The sequence below is a fragment of the Schistocerca piceifrons genome, chromosome 3, assembly GCF_021461385.2.
Source record: "Schistocerca piceifrons isolate TAMUIC-IGC-003096 chromosome 3, iqSchPice1.1, whole genome shotgun sequence".
Lineage (NCBI taxonomy): Eukaryota > Metazoa > Arthropoda > Insecta > Orthoptera > Acrididae > Schistocerca > Schistocerca piceifrons.
The window spans coordinates 621,540,215-621,554,232 of NC_060140.1; the positions used below are offsets into that span (position 1 = coordinate 621,540,215).

The 14,018-nt window shown below is 35.7% G+C and overlaps 1 protein-coding gene across 1 annotated transcript in view; it reads left to right on the top strand.

The window, feature by feature from the left end:
* The window catches only part of LOC124788082 (MAP kinase-activating death domain protein), a 593,942-nt gene that overhangs the window by 166,731 nt on the left and 413,193 nt on the right, over positions 1-14,018 (top strand). The window contains exons 11-12 of the mRNA XM_047255179.1: positions 4,144-4,176; positions 10,462-10,869. Coding sequence (XP_047111135.1) covers positions 4,144-4,176; positions 10,462-10,869 — 441 coding nt within the window. The remainder of the gene's footprint in view (positions 1-4,143; positions 4,177-10,461; positions 10,870-14,018) is intronic.

A 14,018-nucleotide genomic window follows, 5' to 3' on the forward strand; every position in this document is an offset into this window, starting at 1 on the left:
TTCACTTTTTTTTTTTTGTGTGCCTTCTGACGGCTCAACACCTACAGTACTTATCGAGTTGCTACTTTTACGCCTAAATTATTTATGTAGTGCCAGAACTTTCAATTCCACCATATCATTTAAGTTATTTATTCACAATCAACAATTATTAATGTTCATAATAGAAAAATAATTTATCACATACGTATGAACATTTGCTGATAAGTGAGTACTTGTTTGTTAAAATTTGACAGGTTCTTTCATGAAAAGAGAGTGAGACCTTGCTATAACTCTGTTACTTTCAACTGCAAATTTGTGAGGCATTATCAAGAAATGTATGAAGTGGCTCTAAGGGCAGATGAGGAACAATAGCTGAATTATTGTTTTACCAGAATCTCACTACCTACCCGGATAGTTCTGGTGTTCAACTGCCAGCATCCGGCACATGGGGAGGTACGTCCATCCTGGATCGAATCCACTTTGCAGGTTAACAATTTGGGCCAGTTTTCTGACCAACCTGGATATGGTTTTTAGGCAGTTTTTCACATCAACCTATGTAAATATTGAGATGGTACCCAAATCTCACTTCAGATACTCAGTGAGTAAACACTTCAAAAATGATGCACATTTGACAGTGCAATTGCACTAGATGCAGATACTTGTATACAGTTATGATCATTTCTCCATGAAACTGGAGAAGTTCCATACCAGTCCAGTCCCAGTATTGGCAGAATACAGGTCACTGGAAAGGAAGGAAGTAATATCTCAGTAGAAATCACTGGCCACTGTAGCCACACTGAATCATTTTAAAGTGATAACTGTTATAAAAATTCCAATAAAATGTAAAGATACAGAAAAGGTAAAAAAGAAAGAAAATAGTAGAATTGATCATTTACCCTGTTTTAAGGAACAAGAAGTGGACACCTAAAGAAGCTCATGCAGTAGACTGTATTAAAGATAAATAGCATTGACAGAGGGACCAAACCAAAACAACATGAAATTTTAGAGATTTTGAAATCAAATGAGCTTCCTTCAGAGGCTAAGAGAAAACAGGGTGATTTATATTAGATTAGATGTACTATCATTCCTATAGATCCATTGTGAAGAGATCCTCCAGGATGCAGAATATGCCAGAAAAACAGTAATACACAATAAATAATTACAAAGAAAAACAAATGTGCTAATGTGCCTTCTACAGATCCCAAGTGAAATGGTCCAAATAGTGAAAAAAAAGCTTAATTTTTTAAAAAAATCATCAGTCTTCTGATGTTGGATGTATCCCAGTCTCTTGTCTTCATCTACAATTTTTACTACTTACTGCTCCCTCCAGTACCACACAGGTTATTTCCTGATGTCTTGGCATGTGTCTGTCATCTCATCCCTTCTTCTTGTCATTGTTTTCCATGTGTTCCTTTCTTCTCCAGTTCTGCAGAGAACTTCCTCATTCCTCATTTTATAATTTCACCTATTTTTCAACATTCCTCCACAGCACCACATCTCTGACACTTCTGTTCCAGTTTTCCACTGTCCTTGATCTGTTACCATTTAGTACTGTGCTCCAAACATACACTCTCAGTAATTTAGTCCTCAAAATAAGGCCTATGCTTGATACCAGTAAACTTCTCTTGGTCAAGAGTGCCCCTTTTGCCTGACTTTCTATGTTACCTTAGATTCACCCATCATGAGTTATTTTGCTCCCAAGGTAGAAAATTTTCTGAACTTTGTTTGATTCTTGACCATTAATTTTAATGTAAAGTTTCTTGCTATTCTTATTTCTGCTGCTTCTAGTTATCTTTGCTTTTTCTGGTTTATTTTCAATCCACATTCTGTACGCACTCTTTGCTCTATTCAACAGGTCCTGTAATTCTTCTTCATTATCACTGAGGTTAGTAGTATCAGCAGTGAATCATCATTGATAGCCTTTCACTCTGAATTTTAATTCCACTCTTGAACCTTTTTTTGTTTCCATCATTGCTTCTTAAGTGTATGGATTGAATAGGAGAGGAGAAAGACTGTGTACCTGTCTTACACCCTTCTTAATTCAACCACTTAATTCTTTGTCTTGTAATGTTATTATTACCTCTTAGTTCTTGTACATATTGTATATTGTTCATCATTTCCTATAGCTTAATCCAATTTTTCTCAGCATTTCGAAAATCTTGCATTGTTTTACATTGTTGAACCCTTTTTCTAGGTTGGCGAATCCTATGAGTCTCTCTTGATTTTTCTTCAGTCTTGATTCCATTATCAAGTGCAACATCAGAACTGCCTCTCTGTTGCCTTTATGTTTCTTAAAGCCAAACTGATTATCATCAAACAAATCTAAATCTTCTTTTCCATTCTTCTGTATATTATTCTTGTCAGCAGTTTGGATGCATTATCTGCCCTTGCTACATTAAGAAGGATGTAGATGATACTTTTCTGTACGCCTGATAATACATCGTGAGTCTCATAGATTCTACATACCAACTTAAATAGTTTTGGTTGCCCCCCCCCCCCCCCCCCCCTATGATTTTATTTGATTGCATTTCTTTCAGAGCTGTTTTAAATTCTGACTCTAATACTGGATTCCGTATGTCTTCCATATCTTCTTCTACATGTCATCTCCCCCTCATAGGAGCCTTCAACATATTCTTTCCAACTCCCCATTCTCTCTCCTCTGCATTTAATAGTGGAATTCCCTGAGCACTCTTAATGTTACCATCCTTGCTTTTACCTTCATAAAATGTTGTTTTGACTGTTCTATATGTTGAGACCTCCTAATGATCATTTCTTTTTCAATTTCCTCACATCTTTCCTACAACTGTTTCACCTTAGCAGGCATGAATTTCCTATTTATTTATTTCCTAATGGACTTATATTACTGTATCCCTGTCTTTCCCTGAACATTTTTCTGCCTCATCCCTTTATTGATCAGTTTTGTTTAAAAGGTAATAAATAACTCGAGACAAGACATGTAAATGTTTAGTACACTGAGGTGCATATTATAATTCTTTGACTATTGTATCCATGCATCGTTAACTAATCCAGCAAAATTTTTGTCAAGAAATAAAGTAGGGAACAATACAAAACCAGATCCATAATTTTATTATTTCATTACTAACAAATTAGGTCATTGATTAATCATCCTTAAATGTTGGGAAGAAAAAGAAATTGTGAAGGAACATGAGTCAGTGGTAAAATATTGAACTTTTCTTTGGGATTAACTACCTAACTGCTGTGGTTTAGATTTGCTTTGAGACTTGAGACAATGACTTATTGCTGCCTTGGTTAGGCTAATACTGTTTCCTTCTTCAGTACCTGTGAAAGTTAAGCTAATGCTTTTAATAAAATGATTTTTTTGTTAGTAGTTGATCAGACAGTAGCCACAGGCTATCAGGAGAGAGGAAAAGACTGGAATTCTGGAACACTGCAGAGACGTAGTTAGCAGATTTTTGTTGGTTAGCAACATCATCATTCAATTAACAGATGTCTAATGAGTACATGTGTTGGTAGACATTTAACATAATAAGGGAAGGTGATTATAGCACTGGAACTACAAAAAGTAATTGGTGCAATATAGGATGGCACCCAAAGAAAGGAGATACAATAGTTGGCCTTTCTTTATAATGTCAAAAGAAAGACTGTCCTCTAAAAGTGTAGTACAAACTAATAACTACATAGAAAATTACATATTGCCTATCATATACTGTTGTTTGTTCTACTGGAGGTGTGTGTCTGATGTGCTTGAGGTAAGATTTAGTGTGGGAAATGAATTTACTCTGTCTTAAAATTCAGATTTAATTTACTCTATCTTAAAATTCAGATTTCTAAGTTGTAGCCATCAATTTTAATGAGTTCATATCATTATTATTTTCATTTGGTTGCATTTATTGTACTTAAGTTTATTCTTACTGTTAATGTACCTGTTTATCTACTGTGTGTTTATTCGATAGAAATACTTTGATATTGATAACTGTTTATCATCTGGTGATTAAAGAATGGAAATAATATGAAATTAATCACTTATTGTTTTATTCTATGAGATGTAGAGATGTTTCAAACAATACATAGATTAGTATTTTCTTTTTGAATTAATGCAAAATGAAAAATTTTATCACTGAATTCCACCTGTCTTACCCTTGGCACAGTTTCTCTTTATCTCTTTCTTCTTTAATCTTAAAGGCTATGCAACTGATGGATCAAGTTGGCGCAGGCGTAAATATTCTGCTTATTTCATCTCTTGTTGCTTTTAAATTTCATTCATAATCACAATTTTTATAACTAAAGATGTAGTGAAGTGTCACTGTTTTACAACTTTACGAGTAGCAAAATTCCACTATTTTAAAATTTTAGGGCCACTGATAGTTTGAGATAGACAGAGTATTTTTTCTTATATGCTTGTAGACTTTGAATGAGTTACGTATATACTTCTGTACATTTGGCTCTTTTTTATCATTAAAATTATTTTCCATATGGCATTTTGTATTACAGAAATTTGTTTCAACTATTTTTGCAATCCAGTGGTGGCTTAAACATGCATGCTGCTGCTCGTCTCTAGAAAGAAATTGCCGTAGTGGATTCATAGGCATTTAATTAATGTCTTTCTCATAACAGTGTAGAATCTTATTTGAATTGTTTGTAAAACCTCATTTAGTTCCACATGGTTTTGCAAAGGGAATAATTTGTAGTTAATTTAGTGGTGACCAACTCAGAAATATTCTGTTTTTCTTATTATATAAATGTAACCAGCATGTTTTTGTTTTCTCATTTGAACTGTCATGACTGAGTTCTTTTATCCATGTCATTTGTTCTCCATATTCATGAAATAATAATAAAAAAAAAACCTTGTGTGATTACCATACAAATCATGTCATCCATAATATTTCATTTGCTAAGATACAATGAAAGGCCAGTTAAAATATTGTCACCTCATTATTTTTATATACAGTTTTTTACCTTCATCATTCTGATGTTCACACAATGGTACTGAATTCTCATCCCAATTTTAAGTTTTACTGTTCTTTCTGCAACTGGAAACATTGTTCATAATTCTGCGGTATTACTGAATTAATGTTTCACTTCACTTTGTTTGAAACAGAGAAAGTCAAATGCCATAAGCCCTTACTGAAACTGTAACATTTGTCATAAGGAATTGTGCTATCGGAAGGAGGCGTAATGTTCATTTAAGTCTGTTTGATAACATTAAATAGATATGGATTGGAGAACATATGCTAAGACATACAAGACTGGATTATTTGTCAAAGGAAGAAGCAATGAAAGTACACATTACAGAAGATGACAAAGACTAAAGTGTGTTAATAGATGTTTAGCTATAGCAGATCAGCACAAATAATGTGACAGGTTCAGGATGTAAAAATATATAATCCCATAAAATATTTACAGCACAGTTAAACTTACAATGCTATCATGAAATCTGGGATAATTTATGAGTAATAGGATATATTTGATGAATCATACATTTCACTGAGTTGCAGCCAGAAGGTGTGCTTATTTGAAAATGATTAATGTGACTTATATATTTTTAGTTGTGTTGTGTATTTAAAATGATATGACTACACTGTGGCTCTTACAATTATCACTGCTTTGCATACCTACTACTGCCTTTCCTGCTACTCTTTCTCACACATTATAAAAAAAACTGTGTATGGGAGGTGCTTTTGAAATTCATGCAACTCCATCAAATCACGCAAAATTTCAGAAATGTGATTCACATATTGTCCTCTGGTTCATCAGCCATAAAAATAAAATCTTGATTACCCAGCAAAAATGTAAGAGTAGTATATGCATAATTTTAACCAAATTTTAGCAAAAATGTATCAGTTTGTTCTTTGACATGTAAAATTTGTGGTAATCCCAAAAGTAACACATAAAAATAAGAAGGTAGAGTTTCTTCCTTTTGGAACTTGTATATTCCTTATATTTCTTCCTCAGAAAGGAAGTGGAGATGTGTTTAGGGTGGTTGAAATGAGGGGCTGATCACTCAGGCTGTAGGTGAGAGGAACACACCTTTTGTGAGAATGTCTTACAGTTAACACTCCTCTTTTTGCATGATATTTTATTCCTTTTACCTGAATTTTTAGTTTGCTCCATTTACTTCAGCTCCACAAATTTTTTGTCCTATGTATTATTGTTTCAAGTAGCTGCAACTATAGCAAATGTACATTATTATACTTCAGATTTAACAAATTGTGTTTAAAGCAATTGTTAGGTTCACTTATTTGCAGTGGATATGATTACAATGTTTGACATAACTTGCAGGAGCTGTAGACTGTCCAATTTCAATTCATCATGGGTATCATTTCATAGAGGTTAATTGTGAAAGTATATTTCATGCACAAAAAAACTAATCTGTTGTGATAATCAGAGACTCAGTCATGATGTAAACAAAATTTTTTCGCATTCCTGATTTTTCAGGTTGTGCAAGGAATTTGATTTGTACATTTGAAATTGTTGACACTTAATCCCACTCCCTGTCAGTATTTCATGATAACACCACCATCATCCGAACAGGCCTTAAAGGCTCAGTACTACCGTCCAGCTACCATGTTGTCCTAGGTCCATAGGTGTCACCGGATGTGGATACTGAGGGGTATGTGGTCAGCACACCACTCTCCCAGCCTTTGTCTATCTTTGTGACGGGTGTTGCTACTTCTCAGTCAAGTAGTTCCTCAACTAGCCTCACAATTGCTGAGTGCACCCCACTTGCCAACAGCACTTGGCAGACCTGGACGGTGACCCAACAAGTGCTAGCCAAGCCTGACAGTGCTTAACTTCGGCTATGTGAAGGGAACCATTGTTACCACTGTGGTAAGGCCATAGGTGGTATTTCATGATACAGGAAATTAAATCTACCTGAGATAACAGATATTTTACTCAAACTTCTCTCAATAAAAGGGGAATAAGCAGAATTTGCTTTTGTCAGACTGGATCTGCTGGTATATATTTCTCGCAGTCTACTGGGTTTTCAGGTTCTTTGCCTTTACGCTGCATTTATAATGTGAGTAGTCCCTGCCTGTAAAGATAGGACTATATTTGGAGTTTCTGAAACACATGACATACTTGACAAATAATATTCAGAAAACCACAATTTGCTTGTAAATAGATCAAGCCATGCATTCATTCAAATGAATACGCAGAACACCAACAGCACTTACATCACTTAATATATTATACTGAGGTGACAAAAGTAATGGGATAGTGATATGCACATATCCAGATGCCAGTAGTATGGCGCATACAAAGTATAAAAGAGCAGAGCATTGACAGAGCTGTCATTTGTACTGAGGTGATTCATGTGAAAAGGTTTCCTATGTGATTATGGCTGCATGATAGAAATTAACAGACTTTGAACATGGAATGATAGTTGGAGCTATACACATAGGACATTCCATTTTGGAAATTGTTGGGGAAGATCCACAGTGTCAGGAGTGTGCTGAGAATACCAAATTTCAGGCATCACTTCTTACCACTTTCAATCTAGTGGCTGACAGCCTTCAGTTAATGACTGAGAGCAGTGATGTTTATGTAGAGTTGTCAGTGCTAAGAGACGAACAGCACTGCATGAAATAACCACAGAAATGATTGTGGGACATACAACAAATGTATCCATTAGGGCAGTGTGGCGAAATTTGTGTTAATGGGCCTTGGCAGCAGATGAATGATGCAAGTGCCTTTACTGACAGCACGACAACACCTGCAGCACCTCTACTGGGCTTGTGATCATATTGGTTAGACCCTAGATGGCTGGAAAACTATGGCCTGGACACATGAGTGCTGATTTCAGTTGCTAAGAGCTGATGGTAGGATGTGAGTTAGCACAGACCCCATGAAGCCATGGACCCAAGCTGTCAACAAGGCACTGTGCAAGCTTGTGGTGGCTCCATAATGGGGCAGACTGTGTTTACATGGTATGGACTAGGTCCTCTGCTTCAGCTGAACCAATTGTTGACTGGAAGTGGTTATGTTCGGCTACTTGGAAACACCATTTGCAGCCATTCATGGACTTCTTGTTGCAAAATAATGGTGGAATTTGTATGGATGACAATGTGCCATGTCACCAGGCCACAATTGTTCGCAATTAACATTCTCAACAGGCTGAGCAAATGATTTGGTCACCCAGATCGCCCAGCACTAATCCCATTGAACATTTACGGGGCATAATCAAGAGGTTAGTTCATGCACAAAATCCTGCACCTGCAACATTTCCACAGTTACGGATGGCTGTAGAGACAGCACAGCTGAATATTTATCCAGCGACTTGTTGAGTCCATGTTACATCAAGATGATTCCATACGTCAGGCAAAAGGAAGTCTGACCCAATTTTAGGAGGTATCCCATTACTTCTGTCACCCCAGTGTATGTTAATGGTAACAGTGGATACATTAATGGAAATATCTTCATATAGAAACCTTTATACAGCACTGAAATGCTAAATTTAAGTATCCCTTTGTCAAACATTTTATCTATTTTCTTCTCTTTTTTTCTTATCATGTTAAAGAAGAATTGTGAAATCTATGCAAAACATTTATGCAGTGCTGAAATTTTCTGAGTCATGAGAGACAACATATAGCTGTTGAAGAATTGCAGTGCAGCTTTCTTTTGGTACTTGTTGACAAATTACCATGAGTGTGATGAAATATTATTATTGTAAATGCAAATGTGAATACAAGTTGGTATAATGTAACCTGAAACTTGAAGTAACCGCAGGACGTTGTCATATAGGCTACTGTGGTTTTAATGAGTATGTTATGTGCAGGAATGCACGTTAGTTTAGAATTTCTCATATAGAGTCTTACTTTCCAGCTACTATGATAATATGAACATCTTTGAAAACTCAATATTTGAATTCAGCAGTATTTAATCTTCTGTGAGAGCATAAGTACTTATTGGGATATAGAAGTAGTAATATATTTTTTACATTTAGTTTATTAGATTTCTAAGAAAAGACATACAATACATATTCAAGGATTTATAACTTTTTAATTACGGTATGTATAAAGTAATTATATATAAATACAAAGATGAGGTGACTTACCGAACAAAAACGCTGGCAGGTCGATAGACACACAAACAAACACAAACATACACACAAAATTCAAGCTTTCGCAACAAATTGTTGCCTCCTGATGAGGCAACAATTTGTTGCGAAAGCTTGAATTTTGTGTGTATGTTTGTGTTTGTTTGTGTGTCTATCGACCTGCCAGCGTTTTTGTTCGGTAAGTCACCTCATCTTTGTATTTATATATAATTTTTCCCACGTGGAATGTTTCCTTCCATTATATGTATAAAGTAACTTACATGAACATATACAGATGAGTGATCATATCCACTTATAGTGACATTTTAATGTAGAGAAACAATAGTCATCTTTCAGACCCACACATCTCATTTGTGCACTAATGAAAGAAGGACAGGTAGATATTTGTAGAAATTATTGAATAAGGCACAAAGATCTCAGGGAACAATTAAGATGAATGTAGTACAGCTTACAAACTAATTACTGAAATGCTTCCATGACAAAGATGTAGTCTGAAAATTATTGTGTTCAAATAGCAGAAGGGGTAAAAATAACTCTCCCTTCCTCCTTGTCTCTCTCTCTCTCTCTCTCTCTCTCTCTCTCTCTCTCTCTCTAACACACACACACACACACATTCTTCATTGTGCAGAGAACTCTAATGATGTGCAATTAGTTTCTAGTTTCTCTTATTTGGAGATAAAAAAAACTACTGCAATTCTGTCCCTGTGTTTGTGTTGTTGCAAAAAGAAGGATACAAAGTAACAGTAGAAGAATAAATTACTCAGAGTATGGAAAAACCGAACATAAATGAAAGACTCAAATACAGTGACCTGAAAACAAAGCAGTAATCAGAACTGAATCTCACATTAGTAGTGCATCAAGATGACACTGTTACTTGGCTAAGACTTCATTAAACTTGAATCTGTGATGTGTGATAGCTTTAGTATGCAATACCAATAATGAGTCTCACTCCTCATGAGTCATATCTGCTGTCTCATTCATGGAATCAATGTCTTACTGTGTCTTTCGATGTGTTGTTGTTGTGCGTCATAGTGCACCATAGCATTAAAAATATTTTTACATTTCCAGAGTGGGTCAAATTTTTTGTGTTAGGACTAATAAATCCCAGGAAATCACTTAGAAAAACAATTCTAGTTGGTAGGATGTTTATTTGTTGTAAATGTTCTTCTCTCTCTCTCTCTCTCTCTCTCTCTCTCTCTCTCTCTCTATCCTTTGATGATTTACTCTTCAGTTAAAAATTTAGGCTATGAACTCTCCATCAAGCTAAACATAATTAAATGTGAATATTTCTCAGCTGTATTTTGGTTATTTTTAGGCAAGATATTTGCATGATCCTTTTATATTTTAATCTCAGGTCCTTAATTTTTTTCCATCATTCATTTCATATTGTATATTAACTTTTTGCATAGATTCATCAACAGTTGATATATTTCTTTTGACAGGCACTGTCAAGTATGTCACTGGCAGCACCAACAGTAGTGGTTCCGAGAGAAGAATCCATAACCACTGAAGCACATCAGCAACATCCCTCTCAGGGCCAGTGGCAGGGTAGCTCTGCTGCACCACCCCAGCAGTATTATCAGCCTCACCAAGTTCAACAACATCATCAACAACTGCAGCAGCAACGGCAACTGCAACAGCAACAGCAGCAGCAGCAGCAGCAGCAGCAGCAACAGCAGCAACAACAACAACAACAACAAATGAGCTCCATCCCTAGGCCAGGAATGGGAGCTCCTAGTGGTAGAAGAGAATCACATGTTCCAGAACCTTTACATGCTACAACAGGATTCAACCCATTCATATATGGAAATGATGTTGACTCTGTTGATGTTGCGACAAGAGTAGCAATGGTAAAGTAACAGTTACAATTCATTTCATATTAAAACAATTTAATACAGTTTTCAAAAGTATGTCCAACCATTTAGGCACTCCTCTTTTGACACACAATATTTCAGTATGTGAGATAGCCCTCTTCATCAAGTGCTAATTGATGCTCCTAGATGTGATCACTGTCTAGACTACAGTCAGACTGCTTGATGTCCAGGCAACACATCTAAGACCTTAACTCTCAATACCACATGAATGTCTCTCAGTCAGTTGTCAAAATATTGGACATAAAAATTAAATTGAGGCAGTAAGCACATATGAAGGGGTTTATGGCATAATGGTTGTAGTAGCCACCAGAAAGATCGCGGGAGGCGCACATTGGCACGGCGCGTCACAGACGGTAGTTGCCGCAAGTAGAGTCCCGTCCACCAGAGGGCACGCGAGAATTCGGACGCGACCTCTGCCGGCATGACAACAACAACAACAACTCCGGCAGTACAGGCCATGCCCAGTCAGTTAACATTGGGCATGCCTAGGACACAGTCCTGGTCTACGCTAAGTGCAGTGCGACGTAAACGTGAACAGTGTTACTACAATGGTGGAAGTCCGTTTTGCTCATTTTGAAAATTGAACATTTTGTAAAACATTGTACAGAAAAGTCATAAAAACCTAAAATAAGTACATATTTTGTCATATAAGGGATAGTACTAATACTGGAGTGTAAATTATGTGTAGCTGTATTAATATTGTTACCATAATTATTATATTTCCATGAATTTCACTTTGAATTAACAATACTTGAGCACAAATTAGTGTAGTAATATTAATATTATCATCATAATTGTGTATAAATTGCATGACTTTCAGTTTGAATTAACACAAAAATACATCTCAGACATCTTTGTCCTCAAAAGTTTCTATCAGAAAATGAGTTTAACATCTCCTTTTCCTTCAAATTACTGACTAGTTGTTTTTTACTGTATAGTGCATCCTGTTTTATAGTGTTGTCCTGGACTGGATGTCTCTTCTTTCCTCTTTGCATGACCAAGGTGAAAAACTTCACATCAGCTTTCATAGTTGTCTTGTAATGTAACTTCATAGGTTCAGCTCTTCTGTACTGCTACCACTGAATCTGTAGCCAAGATACTGGACACTTTAATTCATTAGTTTTGCAGTAACTGTAGCCTTCTCCAAAGTTATTGTTGGTACAAATTATTCTTGCTTCACCTATACTACTTTGTACTGTACTGTACTGTACTGTAAATGGCTACTTTCTTTGTGACTGAGCAATTATTTTTTAACAGTCTGATGGTGTGTGTTTTCCTTTTACCTGAAGGTCCATAGAGTCAAAATCAGCATCATCTGGCAGAAAAACATGGTCAATAACATTGAAGTAGAGGACCTGTCATAAGTTTCAGACAGAAAAGTGCCATTTTAAAATTTGTATTTTGCCCAGGGATCACAGTAAGTTGTTATGTGTTTTCTTGTACTAGCCACTTCTGTTAAGTTATTCACTGCGGATGATGAAATTTACTGTGATCCTCTCAAAGCTATAGTTTCATCCCATATATACATGAAAGCAGAGTCAGTTCTGAAGTAATGTCAGCCAAGATTATATCAATATACTGTAAGACCACAATAATCTGGCATTTGATAATCCAGCAGAACCAATAGTTTGGCACACATAAGAAATTTTCTCATATTTTTAGCTTGGTGTGGCAGTATAATTGGACACCTTTGAGGAACCTCAGAACTGGTTGGGGTGGTGCCTCGTCAGTAACAATTGTGTGCTTCACTGGTTGAAGAAGTTGGGATGGAAAATGACACAAATGATGATCACTCATCAACTGATTGCTTTAAAACTGTACCAGTGATAATTTTTGCAACCAATAATGAACTGAGCATTATTTTCAGCTGAAGAAGTTGACAAATGGATTGATATTCACAGAAATTCAGCTATCAAAAATAGCTGACTGGTGATGTGATGTTACAAAGTGTTTTCAACACACAGGAGTCACCAGAAGCTGAGAGTGAGGGAGAAGAAATTCCTGCAATTCACATCTCTTGGGTGGAGGATTCAGATGTGTTGAACACTTTTATGAAATTTGCTGAGATAGCCAACAATACAACAATTCTGAAGTTATTGATCTGCACATTATAGAAAACAATTTTTGTCAAAAAAGTTTTCTATTCAGGATGCAAGTTAGCATTTCTACAATGTTTCAGACTGCTCATAATAAAACTTTGGCTTAACCATCAGTGGTAGACACCAGCCCACATATTCCACACCATGAACAATGTCAGATATCTGTACTATTCCTGAAGACAGTGATTCCATTTAAACTGCACAAAATTCTTGGTAGCAATTTTTATTCGTTACCTTGTTCTTGGATCTTTTCAAGTCAGCTTGGTGCTTGTTTTATTTTGTAACAGGCCTATATAAAATTATTTGTGGGTACTGAACTTTATTGTGATCTCTCCTGTCAGCTAACTGATTTTGCACATTAAAACTACAGGTCTAACTTACAGCCCTGTTTTTAAACCAGGTTTTTAAAATGAAATTGATAATCTGGCATATTTGATAATATGGCATTGTCAGATCCCTGAGCATGCTGGATTATCAAGGTCTTACTGTAATTCTTTTTATAATATGCTACTGAATATGTGAACTTTGGAAATGCCACTGCTTTTTCCAAATCAAATACAAAAGCATAAACGTCTTTAGATTTAGATTTTGGTACTTCCTTATGCACTTTTATCAAATTTCATGCAGATTCAGTTCTCCTTAAATGTAAGTCATGTTATACTTCTAATTGGTTTTTTTTTTTTTTTTTTTTTTTTTTTTTTTTTTTTTTTTTTTTTTTTTTTTTTTTTTTTTTTACCTTCAGCAACTGATAACAGTATCTGGTACTAACCACATATTGTGCACGTATCTCTTCTTAGCAGATGGAAACTTAGATTGAAATTGCGATGGAAAATTGTCCTACACAAAGCTTCAGACACTGGTTTAATATTATCTTCAACAACTTTTTCTTTATATAAATTGTACATAACCCTGATGTTAAATTCAGGACTCACGTAATGTCTCTTAGGGTTTCCTGATCAAGATAATGTGACTGATGACATGGAAAACTTTTAATACGGGAATGGATGTGACTAGCTGTACCTTCTC